At 41.4% G+C, this 23,725-nt stretch overlaps 2 protein-coding genes across 3 annotated transcripts; one reads left to right on the top strand and one right to left on the bottom strand.

Moving 5' to 3' along the window:
• Nucleotides 1–68: 68 nt before the first annotated feature.
• Nucleotides 69–13,915, bottom strand: dync1li2 (dynein, cytoplasmic 1, light intermediate chain 2). Of its 2 annotated transcripts, none has more exons than XM_033624990.2 (13): nt 13,760–13,915; nt 12,888–12,961; nt 12,280–12,396; nt 11,925–12,155; nt 7,887–8,050; nt 5,999–6,092; nt 5,678–5,813; nt 4,642–4,753; nt 4,476–4,535; nt 3,707–3,751; nt 3,472–3,589; nt 1,235–1,363; nt 69–335 (listed from the first exon to the last, which is right to left on the bottom strand). In XM_033624990.2, exons 1-13 carry the CDS (start codon nt 13,843–13,845, stop codon nt 223–225), a joined length of 1,479 nt encoding a protein of 492 aa, XP_033480881.1. In that variant the 5' UTR covers nt 13,846–13,915; the 3' UTR covers nt 69–222. The 2 variants fall into 2 exon arrangements, with proteins under 2 accessions (XP_033480881.1, XP_033480889.1); XM_033624998.2 differs by having other exon boundaries at nt 134–330.
• A 4,402-nt stretch (nt 13,916–18,317) lies between these two features.
• Nucleotides 18,318–23,339, top strand: LOC117254027 (uncharacterized). Its single transcript, XM_033622034.2, has 2 exons — nt 18,318–18,531; nt 20,907–23,339. The coding sequence occupies exon 2, from the start codon at nt 20,915–20,917 to the stop codon at nt 22,742–22,744; it is 1,830 nt and encodes a 609-aa protein (XP_033477925.2). The 5' UTR covers nt 18,318–18,531; nt 20,907–20,914; the 3' UTR covers nt 22,745–23,339.
• The last annotated feature ends 386 nt before the right edge of the window (nt 23,340–23,725 follow it).

Below are 23,725 nucleotides of genomic sequence, written 5' to 3'. Positions count from 1 at the left end.
CCTTCAGCACTTCAACACCTCCATCTCTGTTATCTCTCTCTTCCCATCTCACCACAACACCAAAATATGTGATAGCATCTGAAACTCATTTTGGTGAAACCACTGTGTGTGCTGACTGATATAGACATTGGGAATTTGGTCTTTTTTTTTTTTTATGCTCACATGTACATGTATATTTCCAGAGTATTAACGCAGTGGACGATGCAGCTGTTTTCGTTGCCTTCACGCTTCGTTCTCGGTCGGCGGTGGTATGTTGTTAGCTGAAACCATGGAGTCTTGTTTGCGAGTCATCCTGTCCAACTCCGCCTGGACATCAGTCAAACCCGGCTTCTGCCCTTGGGAAAAACAGGAGACAAAGTCCAAAAGTAATCTCCTGTAGCTTCTGTGTGTATTCACAAATAATAGTTTACTACGGCCAGCAAGCGGATGGATGGAGCTTGGATGGTGATGCGGTCCCATGCTGGAGTTTGGCGGCTCGCTGCCACAGTTAACACACATGCAAAACTAATCATCAGACACAGGGAACATGTACTCATGCATTATCTTTTTAGCTGGGTCTCAGGGAGATGTTAAAAATCGGCTCAGAGCTGGAACAAAAAATACATGTCAGTGGTCCCAGGCAGAAAGATGAGTTATGCAATGTTTCCCTGGGTACATTCAGCCATTTCACAAACAGTATTTGAGCTTGTTATAGTTACCTGAAATAACAAAGTAAACAAAAAACTTAGATTAAGAATTGTTGACATGCAAAACAGCTGAGGTTACTCAAGCACAATAACAGGTAAATAAATTAGTTAAGCAAGAGAGCAGTGGGATATGACATGGAGTGAGTGACATTAGTGTCATGGGGGCACTTATGATTGGAGGTTTGGTGCATACAGGCCTGTTACAAGTTTCCTCGGATGTCAGAAGTTCAGTCAAAGAAGACAACTTTTCTTTTTGTCTTGTTTTAACCTTCTCTCTTTCTCTCAGGCTGTAGAGATAAAACTCCAGACAGCAAAATGGTCCACAGCCTCTATCAACAAAAGGCCCTGCTTCTAACACCTCTTGTCTAGTCTTCAGTGTGCATGCAGCCCATGCCCTGAGACTGAACTAAATGCACAGGATGCTACAGTCAACAATAATGCTTTCCAACTGTATTAATTAAAGAGCAACTGCTAACCTGTAAGAAAGAAGGACTGAAAACAGGGAGGATATTGTCGAGGTGAGAGCGCACTGGAATGAGAGACTGTACCTGTTTTCTTGGCGGACCCTTGAACTCCAGCTCCAACTGCTCCACTTCCTGGGCTCCCTGGGGCTCCAGTCTTTTTACTCAACAGACTGTTGAAGAAGTTAGCCAGCACTCCCTCATTGGCAGCCCCTGCTGTAAGAAGAAGAGAAACATGAGGCTTAACGTCACTTCTGTATCAAGCAAACCTCCTCTCTTGTAAAAATGGTCAGATAACAAGACTACAAACAAGAGTTTAAATAGGTAGTACATGTTCTTACTTGATACCCATCATACTTAGTGTTAAGATGGTAACTAGTAACTTAACAATTAAGACTACTGAGAACACAGGCTGATTATTAACAGATTATCTTGCTACATCTGACTCCAGTTTAGCAGTCCTGGAGATGTTCAGTTTCTTAAATATCTATTGTTCCTGCCACATATAATCACCTTTTAGCAAAATAAAGCCACGTCTTTATCTTGTGAAGTCAAGAACAAAAGCCTTGGCAACAGGTGGTGTGGTAGACCATCCTAAATCCCTAATTTATCTCAGAAGGCTTAAAAATATGTGCAGCATGTGACTTCCTCTATCTTAGGATCCTTCATTTGGATAAGGAAATACCCTAAAACCACCCTTTATCAGGAAAAAAAATGTGTTGATGTAGTTGCTATAAACAGAGAACTTTCCTTTTTGAGATCTAATTTGCTTTGACACAGAGTAAAGAGAATTTTAAAAATGTAATTTTAAATCCACTGACAACGCTGCAATTCCCAGCCACACTTGGTGAGGGTTAACAGACCTCTGTTAAATCCAGTAAAAACCCACTCTAGTTGGAATGCACTAGCCCCCTTGTGCACTTAACGAAGGAGAGAAAGTCAATATTACTGTTTAAGGGTGGCCAGCTCAGGAATCTGTTGCTACATAGATTAATTTTAGTCGTTGCCTCTTGGAGGCGTTATTGCAGCACATCAGATCAAAGATAAATGGAAAACACTGTGATCAAAACCTTTTTTTGTGCAGAGGTCCAATAAATGTGGATGATTAAAGAGAATCCTGAACTGATTGTAAAGAACTGTGCAAGCCCCTGGAAGAAATTATACAAACTAGGGAGCACTAGGGTGCACAGCGTGATTCTCAGTTATCAGGTATGACACTTAATAGGGGTGTAATGGGTCACAAAATTCACTGTTCGGTTTCATACAATACTGTGATTACATGATTCAGTACGTTTTCTATTTCCTTGATTTTTAAAACTTTAAATGTATGAAAGAAAATCAGTGTACATGTTAGGAAATACTGTTGAAAACCTGTGAAAAGACTGGGAACTGTGTGATACTGAAATGTGGAGTTAGATCATTTGAGTTTCTCACCATTTCTGTGTCCTACTAAACTACTACTGATATTAGAGCCCACAGTATCGTTGTTTCTATTGCCCACTGAGTGTCAGCAACATCCCACAAGCTCTCTGAGCTTTTTCAGCCTAATAAATACATGAATAAATATCTCTGTTAAATGCCACAATAACATAAACACAAGCTAAATATCAGTCACTAACCTTTAACTCTTTCTGGCCGAATCAGCTACCAAGCCCACCTGCAGTTACTGCTCACTGCTGTGGATCTGTGCTTTGTGATAACGTTAGCTACTGTTAGCTTCTGAACGAGAGGCTTTAGCCTCGCTGCAACTCTCATTCCCTGGTTCAGCGGGTGTGTGTGCTGTGCAACCATGCAAAGGCTGCTGCCTTAGCTGTTGAGAAGAATCTGTGGCCATGCAGCTGCTTGTTGGGGTCGAGTATGTTACTGTGCTACTGGGTTAGCTGCTAAGGAGAGCGTGCAGCTGTGCAGTGGCTCACTCTTTGGCTCAGGGTCTTTTTATCCACCACTCTTTCTCCCCATCACCCTTGTAATTCACAGCAAAACCAGACCACCCAGACCTGTAGGTTATTGGAGGATCTTCTGTTTCTGGTCTGTTAATGGTGTTACTAACCATCTTGCAATGAGCTAGCTCAGCAAAGGGAAATATTTGGCTTGAAGACAGGAAAACAGCATATCGCCTGCCTTGTTCAGTGCAGTAGCACTGAGAACATTATAACAACCACAGTTAAAGCTGTATATTTTATTTTTCAAATGTAACAGGATAGTTTAACGTATTGTTCGGTTTGTAATGCATACCGAACTGAAAGCCTCATACAGAACGGTTCAATACAAATACGTGTATTGCTACACTCCTAACACTAAACAGGCATTGATGCAGCTCTTACCTTTCATGTTGGGGTCAGGCTTTTTGACAGCAGCCATTGGTGAGCTGCTGGTCACATTTGGTTGGCCGGCGCGACCCGCAGGCCTGGGTGACCCTGAGGCTGTCCGTCCTGGAGACTCCTGCAACACAGAAAGCAAGACTGCGGTCACACATGAAAAGCTTGGTGTGGCTATCCAGGAAGAAAAAAATCCACTCATTACTATCAATCTACATTTGAGGGATGTTAAGACACTTACTGTTGCTCCTCTTGTTGGTGTGGCTGGCTGCTTTGCTAACAAAGACTGTAGAGGTAAAAAAAAAAAAAAAAGTTATAAAATGAACGGCTTAATTGAGATGTGGTTTATGATTCCAACAACAGGTTCCTATGCACACACAAATGGCAAGCACTGGGCGAACACTGTTGACTAGCTTTGGATTTTCTGGACAACAAATTATAATCATACATGTTTGTACTGTTTCCCATTTTGAAAACCAGTTCAATGTTTGCAAGATGAAAGTTGACAGTTTCCATCAGCTTCTGCAAAAACCTTTATTTAGACATCCATACACAAAGGAGCAGTCAGTGGGTATAAAAGTAAAGGAAATATGGCAGAAATAAGCCTCAAAAAACAATGAAGAATTATCTAACTTGCCAAACTGAAACCTCAGTTCAGTGGGGGCTTTTTTTAGACTGCCTTCGTGGTTTATTTTTCTACAAAATGGGAAGTGAAGGCAATGTCATGTGGAAGTTTCAGATGCTCACAAGCACATACAGTATGAAAAAAAATGTTTCCTAGTGAAAATGCCAGTTCAGGGTCACCACAAAAATCTTACAATCTTTGTTTTTAAAAATATTCTAACAGGGGTGTAAAATATCTTCCTTACAACTTAATTTTCTTATGCTACCATGCTCTTTGATTGTGAAAGCTTGCCTTCAAAATGAACACAGGGAGGTATCAGACACACAGTCAATCTCAGCAGCTGGTGACAGAAATAATAAAATATTCAAGAGAGGTTGACACATACCTGTTGCTTCATCAGGAATACCTGCTCATCCTCTGCATTTATCTCTTTGTCATGAACCAGCTGCAACGAAGAGCAAAAGAGGAAGCATGTGCATGTATAAATGGCACTTTGGGTTGTAATTTCATCCTTTAGAGTTTCCATTTTGTCTGCATTTGCATCACCTTACCTTTCGTACTGGAGGCTTTGTGATAAAATCTTCAAATGGATCCTCGGCTCTGACTGTTGTTAGGTTTTCATGCAAAATCGCAATTTTCTTCTCATTATCCCATCCAGATGGACTGAAAGGAGAGAAGAGACAGCTCAATTACAGTGGGTGCAATGGCTTATATTTCCTTGGAATAAAAATGAGATGATTTTTTTTATTGCATGTCACTGATACCCTAACAAAAGCAAAGATAGCAGCAGCAGCAACAATGACCCCCTTTACACCCTGCATTAAAATGCATTTTGGGTGACAAGATTGCAGTTGGATAGTGCTTGATCACATGAAAGTACAGGTGTAAATAAGCTCAAAACACACTGAGGACAGATTGTGACCTGATCCACCAAACCACCTCTGTAGGTGAGTGGGGATGCATTAAGACCCCATTGAACAGAAGTGTGAATGAAATTGCATTTTGATTCCACAAAAAACTTCATGGGCAGAAACCTGTTATCTTGGCAACTGTTCCAAATTAGCGAGGTGGCAGCCATTAGCCAATTAGCAAGCTAAGGCTCAAGGCGAGTCAAGTGTCTGCTTTCAATTTAACACATGAAACTTGCATACATAAAAAAAAAAAAACAAGGACAGCAACAAGAAAAGTGTCAAGGGCAGGATAACATGTCCCTTTTTTAATGAACTGGGTGCAGTGTTGGGTGATTGACCCATGTTTTGCACTGGTGAGGGGGTGTCATAGACTCTAAAGATGCCAACTTTAGCATAGATTCGTCAACAGTACCAGTTCCCACAAGGACAATGTGAGTGAAATCCACAGTATGCTGTGATCTTGTCCCAGTCAGATGTCAATAGGGAAACTGGAGACACACATTATTACCAGGCATATATGTAATTAGGTTAAGTCCTATTTAGATACAATCTGGATACATGCCAAATTTTAATGGAAGGTGTAAAGGGGGTCAATTTAACTAATGTTCCAATTATGGCAGTCAGTAATAATTGAGACAGCAATGAAACATAAACTAAAGTAACTATCTTCACTTACATGAACACTGCATCCTTCTCCACCACTAAGGCAGGTGTGGTGAACTGGAAGTCATACATCTTATGCAATATATATTTGTAAAGCAGATCCAGGTTCTTCTCCTCTTTGACTGAAGTATAGATCAGGCCAGCTCCATCTGTTTCATTCAGTTAAGGCAGCAATTGTTGGGGTAACGGCTTGATTGATTAATTGATGACAATCAATATTATAATAGGCCATGTAAAAATCAATTTCTGTCTGAGCCGTCAATGTTATTTAAAAAATGAAAAAATGAATGAAAATTGTGATACAGGTACAAACAATTACTTATTATAAGGATACACTGTAAGCAAAACTGCCTCATGTGCGACTGGATGAAATCAAAGTGCTCCTCTCTGTAGTCGTGCTCCTTCTCTAGTACGCTGACCGCGTCACACTGAAAGATAAAAGATTCAGAGATAAATATTTTAATGACACAGACAACAGAATGTCAGCATTCACAAACATGAACAAAGTTACACTGTTCTCTGCATCTAATGCCTGTCCTACAATGACAGTGTCTTCTGTTGTGATACGAGATTTTATTCCTAAAAAAGTCTGTCAATCCACACCGACTGTGAGAGATGCAAGTGCAATGCACAATTTAATACATGTTGCTGTTTTTAAGTGCCATGTAAATCATAATGCTCCTCAGATGATGTTCACAGCACACAGACTTCACAGACCAATTGTTTTTGATATTAGTCCGGCTGGTGACAACCATACGGCCAGCAGCTGTACAGCGACAGGCAGGTGGTAAGAGCTGGTATGGACTGGAGGGACGGACACCTCCACAACACCCCTAAGATGACCACCTCTATTTTCCCTCTGGTGAGAGGGCAGATGGGCAACTGGATGTGGTGGTGTGGCAACGCCAACACTGAAATACCATACTTCCTGTCCCTATGTCTCAAGTTAAGCTGCTATGATAAGTCATAACAGAAGAGGTGATGTTTAAAGAAGACTGACAGCATAGTTTTACTAGTATTAAACAGCAAATAATGCTCTTAAATAATTACTTTTTCTGCCAAACTGAACACTTTTTCTCTGACGATCAGACAGAGGCACCAATAAGACTCAAAAAAAAAAAAAAAAAAAAAAGCAGTTACCATTTTCTAGTCACAGCTAGCATGTGAAGCTCTGCTGATGGCCACACTGTTTTTCCACACTAGCCTTTGCCTGGAGGGTTAACAAGCGAGTATAATGGCAGCTTTTTATCAGAGGACACAGCCTTACAAAGCACAGCATAAAAGCAGAAGTCCATTCTCCACTGATTATAAATGTATCAGTAGGTAATGGACAGACTACAAAGGGTCTGAGCCCAAATGTGATCATCATAAAGGCAATTCAAAAACTCATAAGAAGAAACTAGCAATGAAGTCAGCTGTCAAGGTGTTAAAGGAGATTTTCTGTGCCCGTCTATATATCAGACAACTCATAGCTAAGTAGATATACGTAACTATAGGATACAAGGAGTGTGGCAGGAGAAGTTAGGAAAGCAGGGCCCAAGGTCTAAGGGGTGTTTTAAGAAGCTATGGATCATGACCACAGGTAGGCAGAAACAGACGGTCTGAAAGAGGTTCTTGAAACTGTCCCTGGGTGTACAGTTTTCATATCCTAAAATAGGTATCGCTAGACTTTATTGAGGATACTGTTTTAAGAAAGAGCACTTTGAGGACCTGCTTTGCTTAGTGGCACAACTCTAAACAGAAGGCACTGGCTCACTAGGGAAATAAATAGCATTTATTTACTTTTTTTTCTTTTATATGATTTATGAGAAGTACTTTTTAAATAGTGAGAATGATAATGATATAACTAACCTAAGGCTTTATGACAACTGTCATAAGGAATAGGAGTTGACACTGTATTTAGATAAACACCAAAGCAAAACAAAGAATACACAAACAGTGCTCTTTGTGCATTTGTACAGGTTGTTCTGTTTTGTAGCAAACGGAACAACAGCCATGCACTGAACAGCCATGAACAGGTTTTCAATTAGATACTATTTGATATCATACTTTCGGCCCTCTGGTTAAAAGGATGTAGTGTAAGTCAGAGGACTAACAAATGCCCCACGTCAGACAAAGCTTTGATAGCTTGGTAAAATCTTGTATTAAAACCCCCAAGACATTAGCTGTCAGTAGGCTATGGCTTCAAACATGAGACTTTTTGGGCTGTAGAAATAATTTACCTTTGTGCAAACTATTAGCACTGGAATGCCCAGGTTGTGTGTGAGTGTGTTGTCCCCAAGTGGTAGCACAACGGCCTCGTCTTCCCCTGCTGTTGGGGCCCGTCTCTGTGGGGAGGATGGGTTGGCATCCTCCGGTTCTGTGTACTCTTGGAACGCTTTCACCACTACGGGAAAGAGACATGGAGCAAAAGATATTAATTATGACCATCGTGTCTGGCAAAAGTGTATACTCAAAGGAGATCTCTTCATGTGCCAGCAAGCATACAACAAATTTAACCCAAAGTGTTTAAACAGACTGAGGTTAAGTTGCTCATCTGCTGCTCTTATCAAATAAGAGTGCCTTTCTTTCTCCAATCGGAATCAAATTGGTTTGCACCGTTTGATGTTCTCTTGCTGCATTATGACCCACAATATAATATAGAGATAACACAGAATAGCACTCTGATGGGATATAATAGACAAGTCATATAAAGTAACTAATCGAGTGCAAAAGTTGTTCAGATGTCTAAAAGATTAAAAATATAAATGCATCATTAGCAACACATTTAGCAAGATTACTGAGCCTTTCTTAATTTTGCTCTTTGTTGTCTGCAATAAACTCTTCCAACACTGAAAAAAAACACAAGAGACAAAACCTTTGTTCTCCACTTAGCATCTCTGCAGCCCCAACATGTAATTTCTAGAGGTGCACCTCATTTTTGGTGGTGCCATTAAAGCTAAGGAGCCACTCGAAACCTCTGCAACACCCAGATGCTTAACTGAATTCCTAATTTTACAGCACAGTGTCAAATGTTGTTCTCAGCGTCAAACTATGTCTCTAAGATTAGATCAGAGAGTCAACACAAATGCATGTCGCTCCTGCCCAATAAATGATAAAGAAAATCCCAAACTTTGATGCACCTACAACAAGTCATTGCTGTTATAGCTCCTGTGTTAATCATGCTAAATGTCCACTTTTACATAATAGGCCTTAGGTGAAAGGTAGAACAAAATAAGTACATGGCATCCTCCACTTTCCTGTTGTGCTGCTGCAGCTGTCCAGACATTTACAAAGCTGCGGTGTGAGGTGGTGGCGGTGGTGGTGGTGGTGGGGTAATGCGCAGGAAGCTTTGGCCTACTTCCTCAGGAGCTTCAGAAATGCAGTCAGCCCACAGAGCCAGACTGACTTGCCATTTTGAGCCAACTCCTTCACTTTCAAACATGGGATTTAGTATATGGGCTGAGAACTAGTGTTACAAGCAATCTAAAAAGGGAACCCTCCTCGGACACAGGATTACACAAATCCAGGGCATATGTACACTAGGAATTTAACATGCTGATTTTAAACCATAAGTCTTTGGCCTTTTTCAGCTTAAGTTTATATGCATAGGACATCTGAACCTAATTTGACAAAAAATAGAATAACTGCTGACAGAAGTCAGATTTCCACCTAATCATTTCCAGTGCAGAGACATTTGCCTCAACGTGGTGCACATCTATTGATTTAAAACTCAGAGAAGAAAACATAAAAGAAACATAAAATGGGAGTCGCTACTAGCAAAAGAAGAAACATTACTCAAACATTATCTTTCCTGCAATATATTAATCATGGTGCTGTTTCAGCCACAACGGTGTTTGAGGAAGCAGAGCAATAGATTATGCTCAATAATGAGTTGAGCAGTCCCTATGGACATTCTGATACTTTGTTTTTGCCATGAAAACTTCAATCTCTGATTTCAAGCATGCTGGGGTGAGCAATTGATGCTAAAAAGAGAATGTCTGGGTGGAGTATCGCTATAAAATACAAAGTGAAAGCGACAAAGACAAACAGGTCTTAGAGGGGCAAAGTCTGTCCATCTGTTCCACAAACAAAGGTGGGGTCAGAAAATGTGTTGGCACACATAATCAAGATGGCTCAGCCTTCAACAAATTAAATAAACTGTACCTCAAGTATTGAAACTGTAGCTCAAAGATATTTTTTCAAATCGCAAAAGACCAGACATGCATTAATCATTGAGAATAAAAATAATTATGAATATATTTGTTTCTTTAAATGTGTTGCAAGTTCAGCTCTGAATAAAGGTGGCATTTCTGGCCAACTAAATGTCACATAAGCAACCTTGGTCACACTGGCTATTGTAAAACAAGCCCAAGTTTTACATGAGTCATAAAATGTTTACAAGTTAATGCTATTGGCTCATGACTAAAACATTATACATACTTGTCTCCTTCAATTAAAAAGTGCAGCAGACCTAGAGTCAAAACACTGAGGCTACAAAGTAAACTCGCTGTCATGTCACTACCACAGAAGTCACTGAGCCAAATATTTCTCATTTCAACGTGTGGTCCAGGCAGCAATAGGTTGATCCTGTAATTCAACTTGAGACGACTCCAGCAGCCTGGCTACTTCAGTTACAGCACAGCAGGAGTCAGACTGTCCGCCCCACTGACTGAATTCAGACACACTCAGTTTACGTCCCTTCCTTTCCCTGACGCTGCTGTTGGGAGGGGAGGGAACCATGATGCAAGACGCCTGCAAGACTCCCTGGACAAAAGCCACTTAACACTCACTTCCAGTCTGTCTGTCTGTCTGTCAGCCCATCTCTCTCACTCACACGCTCATATCTACAAATATGTAATCTGACTAGGTCTCATCAATATGCTACTGACATCACAACTGACATGCTGGAATATACATGATTTATGAGGATGACATGCTTCGGCTAAACTGGAAATCTGACCACGTCAGTGGGTGGGATCAAATCTTTTGGCCAAAGAGAGAAAGTAGGAGGGAACCCTGGAGAAATCTGACAACAACATTTTAAGTTAAGTCTCAAGAATATACCAAATTGTGAAGGCTTTAAGAAAAAAATTTCCTACAGTACAAACAATATGATTGCATTTTACAACTGTAATGAATACTCAAGCCAACATCTGCTAAATACAAGTTATAATGTATACACTCCATGCAGTATTTCCTTTCGACTGCAATATATAATCAATTTCAGTTATGCTCAACTAATACAGCCACCTGCACTAAAGCAAGTATACAGTTGAAAATGTGCACCCATTAAAAGTCATTACACCCAAGTGTTAGTAATTAACAATGTGCTTTAGTCATCACTTGGCTACCAGCTTCCCTTTTCTTTCTCACATGTTTGCCAGCAGACGTGTTACCACTTGTTGCTGTGATAGCATGTTATATGTTGAAAACATCTTAAGACTTGTTCTGTCAAATTCACTTTAAATCATTAAACAATTTGACTCTTTTATAATAAGTCATTTCAGACTTGTAAGAGCAACAGCAGCAAGCAATCTCTGGTGGCAGACAAGAAGTTTCTGTAAGACCCTGCAGGCTGAACTAACGCGCAACCTCCAAAAGTATTTTTCCAGATACAAAAGAACTCTTCATAAGCAAGAGATGATCAGTGCTAAAATTAACGGGAGAACAACATCTGAGTGCATCACACTCATTGATCTGCAGAACTCGCCTCCAGTCAGAGCACACAACTGAGGATCATGGGCCTCTCTGATGATGACCTAGAAACATTCATGACAATGTGTAATGTTATACAGTGCTCCCATGCTATGCAGCAACCAATCTCTTAATTTCCCCGGCAGCCAGTCAGCAAGGAGACTGGCTTTTATTATGTAAGACTCCCATTCACCCTGGGATGCTTCAGGCATCTTCTCTGAGTGCAGTTTCCTTTAAATTATCTCCCAAGACATACAATTCAACAAAATGTATGCATGTCATACTTCTATTTTTGCCTCAGATTTTTGCATTTTGAGTCACTAAATGACTGTCTCATAACAGATCACCACCTTATATCAGTTTTAACCAACGATATGCTTTAACTAAACAAAGACCTGTTCATAGTTTTGAATGCCCACTAGGTCTGGCAGAATAAAAACCTTTCTACAACAAGCTAAGAGCTACATTTTCAAAATAAAAGCCTTGGGTTTATTATCACCACACTCATCATTGAAGGTTAATTAAATTTAATGTTAAATTCCCATACCGTCCACAGTGCGAGTTACAAAACCAACATTACTTACTCTTCTGCTCCATTTCTCTCATGTCCTCTGGAGGGATCTTGAGCTTGTCCACATGGTCACGTAGAACACTGGCCCACTTCTGCAGTGACTCCATAATGGTCCAGGGCCGTGACATATCCGCAACGAATATAGCTAGACAGTCGGGTAGTGACTGAGCTGAAATGGCAAACTTAAGTAGGCCTTTGTGGTATAGGTCTCCATCCAGGATCCACACATTACAGCGAGTGAGGTCTGCAAAGGCAAAACAAAAGACTAGTTTAATCCAAGATTAAATTATTATTGTTTAACATACTATTATTTTGTAAAGACTGCTGCTGTAAAACAATCACATTACAGCTACAGCAGGAAGACTCACCATCTCTGTCTTCATCATTGACGTTTAAGTACAGATACTCCAGTCCTCTCCCTCTCTTGTTGTGTTCAACTCCTTGAAGTTTGGCCATAAGTGATGTTTTTCCTGATCCATCCTCACCTGTAAGATATTTTATTCATCAGCTTACATGACATTATTCATTATCATAGCAGCATAGTTATTTTAGAATAATAGTGGGTGTGATGTAGCACTACAACTCACAGCTTGTATAAAAATATATCTGGACTGTACAATCTTTCCGTCTCAAATGCAATGACTGTGCTCATGTTCTCATGACTGTCAGAGGCTGCAGTGTCTCACACAAGTCTTTTTGGTCAGTGGCGGTATCTCTCACATTTTTGGAGGCCCAACCCAAATAAGTACGCCTCCGCCTAAGATGACCTCTCTGAATTTAGTGTTTATTATGTCCTACTTACACGAGTGTGGGAAGAAACAACATTGAAAGTGCTGTTTGAAAAATCAGGGGAGTTTTAATTTCCAGTCATCAGCTTTTGCAGTTTGCCCATTCGCCTCAGGGTTGGGCACCACAAACACAGCCCAAACACTGCAGAAGCACAGACTCTTACACATGCAGGTTAAGTAACACTTACCAAATATCAGGATGTTTTTTCCTGACGGCAACTTTGAACTCGATCTAGTCGAAACTTCACTCAGTATTGAGGTCCTACAAGAAACAACAGGACAGATGTTGAGGAAAAAACACAGATTTGACAGTTCAGTGGCACATTGACAGCTCTTTATCTCAAAGCATTAGATACTACCAGCTAATGTTATTGGTCAGCTAACGTTGCATAACTTAACAATTTGCTGTAACGCTGAAGAATATTATTCTCCTCTTCCAAGCCCAGCTAGCCCAGTGATGTGTCCACGACAATACAAAAAAGGCAGGAAATGATAAGTCATTTCCACCGGCCGGTGCGTTGGATATACCGTTAAGTAGCCAGGGATCTGAATCCAAACCTGACAACACTACCATAACATAACCATAACAGCACGAGCCCTTATGAAAAGCTAATATTATTATTTTACACACTTAAGTTACTCGGTTATGGTATTAGCTTGTTAACGTCCCTGCTAGCTTGTTGTACCCTGCATAAAGAAGCTAACGTTAGTATTTTAGGTGTTGTCTTGACATGAGCTGTCAACGCTACCATGAATGACTCTTCAAAACTTAGCTCGTCAACTGAACATTTATTTTATCAGTAAAACCAATGGGCTATCTTGTCTGACAACAATGTTAGCAATTCACCAGTAGCCCACTTCGCTGACGTTAGCCGAGCTGCTAACACAAGTAACGTTAGCACACTGACCGCCCAGCTTCGCCTGCTGCTAACGTTACTGCTAGCCGGGCCGGTGTTTGACTGTGAGCAACCGGCAGTGACAAAGCAGAACCATGACGGCTGTGCTCCTCTAAGGCAGACTTCGGCAGACATGGGGCCGTAAAAAGAGTAACAGAACTTGCCAAAGGTTTTGTCCTTCTTCCTCTTCGTTGTTATTGTCGCCTGCGCCGGCTGCGCCCGGGAGCTGTTTCTCCAGAACGGGAGCCATCTTCTCTTTCTACAACCACAAAGGCAAGGCCCTGCTGCTTGGGCACCACCAGCACCGCCTTCATCCAAGTAGCCAAGGGTACGTTGCATTCATTCACAGCGACGCCGCGACGGGACCCAGCGTGTACATAAATTAGCTATAAAGTATAGTTTTTGATTGTTTAATTTTTTTATTATAAGGAAATAACAGTTCATGTATACAAAATGTTTTAAGAATACATGAAAATATGTTTTTACCATTTTGTTGTGGTTCAAATATGAGTTGAAACATCGAGCACTTCTGGCCACATGCCAATAAGTGATGTCATGCAGGTTTTTGCCCTCTAACAGCTGATGTAGAACACTGTGTGACATCAACAATTGACTTGTGACCAGAGAGTCAACACAGCAATCTCAGTTTTCTGTAGTGTGTGATCCAAAATGGATTTAACCTATTGATTCCTGACCCTAGAAGCCAAATTTTACCAGTAAATTTAACCAGTCAAGATGAGTCCAACTCCAAGTCTGTCAATTTTAATCATTTAGGGAGCAGGGGTGTCAAAGGGTCCAATCGGGCCCACTGGATGACTTTGCACATCTAACAGTGATGCACTTGTGAAGGTTTTAGGAGCAAGTTAAACAGTGAGTAGCTTCCTTCTATCTTAAAACAATACTGGTGAAATCCTACTGCTAAGACACTGCCAAAACTTTGATTTAAAGATTGTTTGTAAGGTAGGGGAATATTTAAAATGCTTCCTAAATAGCCTCCACTTTACTTTGGTGTGGTGATATCAGGATTGGTACACAGGAGAGGAAATGGATGGGAAAATGGACGTGTAATGACAGTAAGTATGAAACTGACTGAATGTGGAAATATTGTGGCTTAATATGTGGCATATTGTTAAAATTGCATTTGTTCTTCTGGAGAAATCACAGACTATCTGCAATCTGATTTGTAATGGATGTGTGTTTTTAAAGTGCACTTAATTAAACTAAAAAAAGGGGAACATTTTGGAGTTCCAGCCCACTTGAAATCAAATCGGACTGTGTGTGCTCCCCTGATCTAGAGCTTTTTTAAAGCACATGCACTTGTACTACTTCTGCTAGTCTTCAAAGCTTGCATGCAAGAAAAAGAAAGACCTGCTCTGGGGGGGGTGTCATGGTTGCCCAGCAGTCTAATAAACACATACCAAGCAGGTATCCATAGATACAGCTGAACACACATGTCACTGATTCAAGAACAACTTTCTGTCAAAGGATGCTGATTTGTGAAAGGTCATTTAATGAGATCAAGAATTATAAGAGGAGTATAACAGACAATGTGCATAGTTTGAATTGTTTATTCTCTCAGCATAGCAGGGCCAATAACCTTGTGTGTGGACAAAAGAAATGTGTGCCGAGCAGCTCCAGTGCTGCCATCAGTTCAAAGGTTAAGTCCTATTTTAGGGTATGTCACTGCAGGCTTTTCACTGTGGAATCTGGTCACATTATCAATAAACAACTTCTTTGAATTATGATGAGTCTGAAAATATAAATTGAACCCATTAATTTGGAAACTGTCATGCATTTTGTCATAAATCAAATCCAATACTCACCAACATTAAGCAACCAAAAACAAGGCTGTGTGGTATGAATTTTCATTCATATTATTTTATACTATTGCTGTAAAAATATATTTGCCTCCAGTAGAGGGTGCTATTCATGTCTCTCTGAAGCTGAATGGATAGAAACTATAAGCAAACCATAGAGTGCACCACTCCTCTCTTTCCTGTAGAGGCTGATATTTTACACATCTACAACTGACATTATAGATGAAATCACAATTACAGTGACGAAAGTTATGGTTATTATTATGGTTATGCTGTTAAAATGTGCCAAAAATGTTCAAAAAGCACCAATTCACATACTGAATTTTCACCAAGTTTTGTACTGAAAACCACAAACACTATTAGCACTACTTTGCACTTTCTAATTGTATGTTTGATTTGATTTGATTAGATTTATATAAGGAATTTAAAAGCACACCAACTCAAAGGAGTATTATAACTGAAAAATCCCAGAGTGTAGCACTTTAAAGCATTGCTAAAAACACTTAAATATACGCATAATGAGCATGTAAGGAGCACAAAGTATTCAGGTTTCAACAACTTCTACCAACATGTGTGTTACTGCAACTTACGTAGGAGTATGTCTTGACTAAATGGTCAAAAACATCCATTTCAAATATCAGGATTATTTTTCTTTGTTGTTGATTAAGTCAATTTATTGTTATTTCATTTGCATATTTAAATATTATATATAAACCTGCCCAGGATATAAACTTGAGAAAGCCCCCATACAAGCCCACCAGTTTGACACGTTCCTGCACACACTGTGAGCCATGGGCTTGTAGCGTGTTGCAGCACCCACCACCTGTTTCTAAATTTCCCCAGCTCTTCAGTCTTTGGGTCAGTCCAGGCCAAAGGGGCCAGCACTCGTAGACAGATGAGCTTTGGGCATTTTCCTGAAAACTTGGGGGGGGGTTCCCAAGGCCTCCCCTTATGTCTGTGATCCCTCTGTCTATGTGGAGCAGCGTGGTTGGCTGGTGGTTATACTCCTGGGAATGCATTCCAGAGCTTTTGCATCATGTGAAACTCAGCCTTTGCTGCCCCTTTGTCACTGTTTAGCTCTGCTGCCAGCAGGGAAAACAAACAAGGTGGATCTTATTTTCTTGTTTCCTTGAACAGATAGAAACTAGAGCGGTGGGGCGATAAAAGTAGAAAGCAGAGCATTTTATAAAATTCAAGACACAGGTTTTACACTCTTGTTTGGGAGTATTTGATTTGTCCTACGCAATTTTAAATGGATATGTCACAAATGTGTAATGTAAGCAGATGTTAGTAGAAAACATTAAAATGGTGTCATTTCTACTTCTAAAATGTTTATGGTGTATCATTATCTTAGACATATAAATTTCTCTCCAGATGATTTGCTGTGCTATGACCTCTTGTAACAGCTGGGGGTGCTGTCTCCTCAATAATAGCCTACTGTCAGTTTGGTATTAATTCTGAAACATGAATGATAAGTGTATTTATTTAAAGATCCCTGCGTGGGAAAATCACAAGAGGGGGAAAGACAAAGAAAAAAAAGTCCCTCTAAACTACCAAAGCCACTGGAGTGCATCACATCCACCAGGCAACATGTAATACAAATACTGAGTTTAACACCTGTTGTGTTAAATGAAAATATATATTAGATATCACATATTAAAGGTGTCTAAGTGTTGCATGCACTGAGTCATATTCTTTCCTGCTTTAATGCTTAAATTATACTGTACACTATTCTCTTAAGTGCATTAAAATCTCCTTAAACATCACTCTCAGCAAGGCCTAAAAAAGGGCAAAAACTTGTTTGGCTGCTCTCCAAAGTGCTTTTCTAACTAAATGCCAGGTTAGTGATTTTTGAGTGATGTAATGAGATCGTCAGCCCTTTTGTTGTGTTATTTGTAATGCCTATCTTCCAGTTTCAGTGAGAGAAACTGTAAAGAAACAGTGGAAAGTGGAAACAAGGGCTGCAGCTGGAGGAGATATGAAGATACTGAGAAAATTAAATCCTAGCAATTTCATTGAGATTACAGGAGGTAATTCATTGCTAATAGTGGAGATTAGTGTTGGAGAATGATTACATGTCTTCACCATTATGCCCCATCTTTATTTGCTCACACTATCTGATGGTTTTCAGTGTGTCAGTGGCATACCGTGTCAAATTGTTGGAGGAGTCAAAATGTTCACCTGAGGGGTCAGTTGTTGAATTTCATTAAGTCTCACCCGTACCAACCTTGTCCCATTAACACATGGAAGGCAAATAGCAAAGAGGCGCAATGCATCAGAATACTTTGTACTGGTCAGAGTGAACTTTTGGTCCTCTTTATAACCCTAACAACAACCTTATAGTCATTTAAAGCCAGACATTGGATAACACATACTTCAGACAGAATGTTCCTGTATATATTTATAATGTCAAATGATTTAGATGAGTTATTCAGAAGATGATCCAAACATTGATATTCACAGCTCAAGAATAAATCACATTTTACAATCATTTAGATGCAAGTCAGCATGTGTTTTATGTAAGTAGGGATGAGCATGTATCTAACAACAGAAGAAGAAAAACACACAAAGGAATCTCTGTAATTTACTATGGAGATTTGTGTGTGTGTGTGTGTGTGTGTGTGTGTGTGTGTGTGTGCTGCACAAGTGGTTTCACTGAGATAATGCCTCCTATGCATAATTTATGTTATAGTAGTACTCCTGTGGGGAGGGGGCTTACATGGATCCCTATAGCACTATTCCTTCATCAGAGTAAAAAAAATGGACATTTTACAAAGTGAAATTAGTGCCAGTCAGCTCATAATCACCCTCAGTCGGCAGAGAAACACAACAGAGAAAAATGCACCGTGCGCTGGAGTGGGTGTGTTCGGGAGAGGAGGGGTTTCGGATAGGGAGGGTATAGATTGCAGCCGGGGCAGTAGTGGGGTAGGCTGGATTGTGATAGCGACAGATGTCTAGAAAACTGTGAGGGGGCACTCCTCAGTTACAACACAGTCCCAGACTGCACCTCGGAGAGCAGGGGCGGAATCTGCAGCTGTCACTCCAAAGGTTTACCTCCATTATCACATCCAGCCGGAGCCTGGAAAAGAAGTAGAAGTGATCACTCTCTCGACACACAGGTCGGTCCCATTAATATTAACATCTGTTTTATGTGTATTTTTAATTTGCAGCATGAGTAGAATATGTGTTGTGTGGGCAAAAGGGAAGAAAGAGAAAGAAAGAAGTGAGTAAAAAGGAAAGATGCCTCTGAGCTGCAGCTCATTGTTCTCCTTCTTCTTTCTTTGCCTTTCTCCTATCATGCAAATTTGTACATTTCAAGGCTGCCACAATAAAGGCAGTTTTTTTTCCTTTTCCAGTCCCCAGCGGACGAATTTGATTTAGTGCGTCTTCTCAGGCAGCAGCGCTTTTTTTTATAAGTAGGCCAGCCGATTAGAAAAACCATTGGGATGGAGAAAAGCGCAAAACTAAGTTGTGAAGTTGATGCGTTTAGTAGGAATTGAAGCATTACTGGGATGGTTTTCTTTTGCATGTCCGACATTTTCAAATGCTGGTGAACAAAAAGGGCAGAGCAGCTGAGAGAAGCAGTGGTGGGTGGGTGGGTGGAAATGGGGGATGGAGACCCCTCTACAGCTTATATCACTCAAATGTTCGTGGCCAGTGTATAGTGTAATAATTCTCGTGTGTAGCAGCCTAAGCGTATATCTTACACTGGTACAGATTACTATCAGTGTCTGCTGCCAGTTTAGCCCAGCCCATTACTTTTGTCAGTGAGTATCTGGTGGTGAGGAATCTCCATCCTTTGTTACCGGCCGGCACATGCTGCCGTGCCTTCTTCATCTTTGTGTAAAGCTTGTGTCTACTGTACATCTGATTTTCGCATTTTTATCGGAATTTGGCTTGAAAAATAAAAAGGTAAATGAAAAACCAGAATGATTTGAGCTCAAAATAGGAGGTTTTTATCCTAAACTGTACATTTTTGCTTTGTCTGATTTGGAGGCCGAGTATACTAAGAGGGTTTTGGTGAAAGATAGGCAAATAAGAAATCAATAACATGAAAAAACATGAGTCACATGATTCTTAAGAGCTAGTAAAAAGCAGAATATAGCTGGCATTGATGCAGAAGAAGATTGATTTTTTTTTTACAGTCATTTTACTGTAAACTGGTGTAATGGATGTGCAGCCAATCCCATTTTGGTGTGTGGTGCATCCTTGATTGCTCCATTGCAGCACTAAGGACAGTTCCCACATTGTTCGTACCCACATTCTGCCATGATGGGTGAAAGCCTTAATTGTGGCATGTTGGACATAAAAACAACCCCATGTTCCCATAATATTTCCATCTTTTCCTGTAATAGCATCCCTCAAACCGAGATAGGCTGAACAGAATATCCGACTGTGGCATTTAAAATGCATGTAATATAAACCTGTAGCCTTTATTATGCAGGACCATGGGCTCTCTTATATTCACACAGGTTGATTTGTTTAGGGTCATCTGACACAACATCAGTAAGATAAAGTTGAACTTCCAGTTCTCTATTCTGTCACCGAAAGGAAGTTGCATTCTGTTGCAATCACACTCTCTTCCCCTACAGCCACAACAGTATTGACATATTAGCACAAAGAACTACAGTAGTTTGCTTTAGTCACAGAATGTGTCAATGGCATTGGATTTTTTTTTAACTGAGCAGGGGATTATACAGAAAATCCACTCGCGTAATTCATTTTTTGTGTGTGAATGTAACTGCGGGCTCTAAATGATGTGTCTTGTGAGACTCACCACATTATAAAGAGTGTAGTTTGTCATGCTGAGGGAGGAATAGTTGTACGTCTACATCATAGATGTTCAACTCAGAGTTGTGGGCTCATTTGGCACTGAGCCTTACCCAACATTCCTGAAAGGGTAGAGAGTCTATGGAGTTGTCTGATCTCAGTAAGGTTCCCATGCATTTACATTCGTTTTCTGGCCAAACTTTGCTTGGCAGAGAGCAGTTTCCTAATTGCACTTCTAGTTCACTTCTAAACAATACAGTTGTCTTCATTCTCCCTTTGGACTGGATGCTGTTTTACATTTGAAAGAATGAAGTCGTACCCATGCTGCATTTTAGAGAGTATGACAAAATACATTCCTAATGTTCACACGCGAAGTCTAAACTTAAAGTACCTAAGTGAAGTAGGACCAACTCTGTGCTTGGGTGGCTAGTGGTTGAGTGGTTAGGACTGTTGCCTCATGACGCCAACATCCTGGGTTTGAACTCTGTGGCCTTTTAGTTTGCATGTTCTTGTGTTGGCATGGTTTGGATTATGTCCTCATACAGTCCAGATGAATATGAAACTCTAATTTCCCTTTGTCTTTCTTTGTCTTGAAAATATATCATCTGTAAACAACATATTCTAGAACCATGAAAGTGTTTTAAATATTTAAACAACACAGAAGGCCAAATAAATAATGTTTTATCTCTCATATTAAAATACCCTCTTGTTCACTTGTCTCTAGGAGAAACCATGGGAGGCAAACTGAGCAAGAAGAGGAAGGGATATGATGTGAGCGACCCCAAAGAGGCGAAAGATGGGACCGCAGCACCGGCTAAAGCGGAGGCTGGAACCCCACCCACAGAGGCCGAAGTGACAGCTGAGGCAGGCAATGTGGTAGAGGAAGCTGTGGGGTCAGCTGTGGCAGCAGTCACTGAAGCTGTCAAAGCTCCAGAAGAGCCCAAATCTGCACCTCCAGAGGAACCAGCTCCAGTAGAGGAACAGGCTCCCGCAGCAGAGAAGGCCGCTCCAGTAGAGGAAGCACCTGTAGCAGCAGAGAAGGCAGCTCCGGTAGAGGAAGCACCTGTAGCAGCAGAGAAGGCAGCTCCGGTAGAGGAAGCACCTGCAGCAGCAGAGAAGGCAGCTCTGGTAGTGGAAGCACCTGTAGCAGCAGAGAAGGCAGCTCCGGTAGAGGAAGCACCTGCAGCAGCAGAGAAGGCCACTCCAGTAGAGGAAGCACCTGCAGCAGCAGAGAAGGCAGCTCCGGTAGAGGAACCACCTGCGGCAGCAGAGAAGGCAGCTCCAGTAGAGGAACCACCTGCAGCAGCAGAGAAGGCAGCTCCAGTAACAGATGAACCAGCTGCAGCAGTAGAGGAACCAGTCGTAGTAGCGGAGGAATTAACTCCAGCAGCAGTGGAGTCAGCCCCAGTAGTAGAGGAACAAGCTCCAGTCGTAGAGGGAGAAGCTCCAGTCAAGCTCCCAGAGGTTACAGCAGCAGCAGAGGAACCCTCTGCTCCAGCACCAGAAGAACCCACGCCTAGTGAAGTTGAACCTGAGCCTGCAGCTGAGCTTCCTGTAGAAGAACCTGCTGCAGCTGTAGTAACTGTGCCAGAGCCAGAGGTTGCTGCCAGCCCAGAGGAAGCACCCAAGGACCCAGAGCCAGAGCCCCTCCCAGAGACTGTTACTGAGCCAGAAGCCACTGTGGAGGAGACAGTGGTCCATGCTGCTGTCCCTGAACCAGAGCCAGCTGCAGAGCCAGTGCTGGAGCAAGCCCCAGAACCAGAGCAACCCCCCAAGCCAGAGCCAGCAGCAGAGCTTGAGGCAGAGCCAGAGCAACAACCAGAGCCAGAGTCAGTGGAAGCACCAGAGCAAGAACCTGTACAAGAGCAAGCACCAGAACCAGAGCTTGAACAATCACCAGAGCCAAAACCAGAGCAAGTACCTGAGTGTTTAATAGAGACTGATGGACCTGCAGCAGCAGAAGAAGAAGAAGAAGAAGAAGAAGAAGTTGAGCCAGAACCAATTGTGGCCACATCTGACGTTACTGAACTTGAGAATGTGGAAGCAGAAGCACCTGAGAGTGCCACAGAGGAGGTCCCCGCTAAAGATCAGCCTGTAGAAGAGGAATCTATTGCAACAGAGGCCTCCAGCACTGAGGCGGCACCTGAGCCAGAAGCAACAGAACCTGTCCCTGAGATTGTCATCTCGGAGTCAGCCTCTGCCAACGAAGTCAGTGCTGAGTCTGAAGAGGTAGCTGAAGCCTCTGTGGAAGAGGTGCCTTGCCCAGAGCCTGAGGTAGAAAGCAAGATGGAGAATGGAGATATAGAGAGCTCTTCTGTTACAGAGGATGTGGCAGAAGTAGATGCACTTCCAGCTGTGAATGGAGAGTGTGCAGATTCTGCTGCCACAGAGACAGAGGAATGTGTTAATGGTGATGAAAAGCCCGAGGAGACGCCTATCAAGGAGCAGAGTGACTTTGAACTGAAAAAGGAGGTGAGCCTGAGCGGGGATGTCCAGGAAGTTCCAGACGCAGTCTCCGACTTGGCAGACGGTCTCAGCACTGAGGTCACCCAGGCAGTCTGAAAAAGAAGCCATCTTTCTAATCAATGTGAATTCATTTTAATCCTCAGATGGTGCGAGAAAGCCATCAAGGTATCACAAACACAGCTAGGCTTTCTGGAATGCTGTAACCACCGCAATGTCTATAGTGGTGACTCAGGCAAGAAGGATGTTTTCTTTTGAGTAACCAAAAATGAAATGCAACCACTTGAGGATAGAAAGAGACAGAGACAGACAGACAGAGAGAGACCGAGAGAGATAGAGAGAGGAAGTGAGATGGAAGTGCAGAGAGCAGACGTGAGTTAATTGGAGGGGGAGTTCAGGCAGACAGAAACTGCACAACATAGCAAAAATACCAGACAGCAAATATGATATCAATGAACAGAGTTAATAAATCTGTCTTTGTGTGTGAGCCCGATGAATATTACAAAGTGGTTTATTGGAACAGCATTCGTCATTAGTATATTATCTGATTTAGAATGTCATATATCCTTTCTATTACTATATGCAGAGACATGACATAAATGTTTTGGCCTTTTATAATAATGGTACCTGTGAGGACTGCTCATTTTAAATTGATTGTTCGGAATAGAGAATAAAAAGAGATTGTTATAGCCTACAGTGATCTTCTTTTCTTTTTACGCATTCCCTCAGCATCAAGTGTGTAACAATTTTCTGAAGCACTGGGTCACAAAGATTCATTGTGCTGTAAGCCACGGGTCCGATGTTCTTATTAAAGGAACAGTGTGTAAGATTTAGGCAGATTTAGCGGCATCTAGCGGTAAGGATTGCAGATTGCAACCAGCTGAAACTTCTCCAGATTAGAATTTCCTTAAGTGTTCAATGTTCAGGAGGACCTGAATTATCCGCAGAGATCTCATCCTCTCCAAAACAAATGGATCGATCAACTAGTAAAAACACTAAATAAAGCCGGCTAGTCTCTCTGATGCTGTTTGACACGTGGGAGACAGGCTGCTATTGCCTACCACCTGTTAATGTGTACTC

The sequence above is a fragment of the Epinephelus lanceolatus genome, chromosome 2 (genome assembly GCF_041903045.1).
Source record: "Epinephelus lanceolatus isolate andai-2023 chromosome 2, ASM4190304v1, whole genome shotgun sequence".
Lineage (NCBI taxonomy): Eukaryota > Metazoa > Chordata > Actinopteri > Perciformes > Serranidae > Epinephelus > Epinephelus lanceolatus.
The sequence above is the reverse complement of the archived record's forward strand: the minus strand, read 5'-3'. Positions and strand labels throughout refer to the sequence as shown.

What these genes read in the sequence shown, in the direction of transcription:
- dync1li2 (XM_033624990.2), bottom strand. Translation starts at nt 13,845, where the DNA reads ATGGCTCCCGTTCTGGAGAAACAGCTCCCGGGCGCAGCCGGCGCAGGC. An exon ending in AAAAAACATCCTGATATTTG is followed by an intron (nt 12,397 to 12,887) that starts GTAAGTGTTACT and finishes AATATCTTACAG; the next exon opens with GTGAGGATGGATCAGGAAAA. An exon ending in CACCAACAAGAGGAGCAACA is followed by an intron (nt 3,590 to 3,706) that starts GTAAGTGTCTTA and finishes TCTGTGTTGCAG; the next exon opens with GAGTCTCCAGGACGGACAGC.
- LOC117254027 (XM_033622034.2), top strand. Translation starts at nt 20,915, where the DNA reads ATGGGAGGCAAACTGAGCAAGAAGAGGAAGGGATATGATGTGAGCGAC.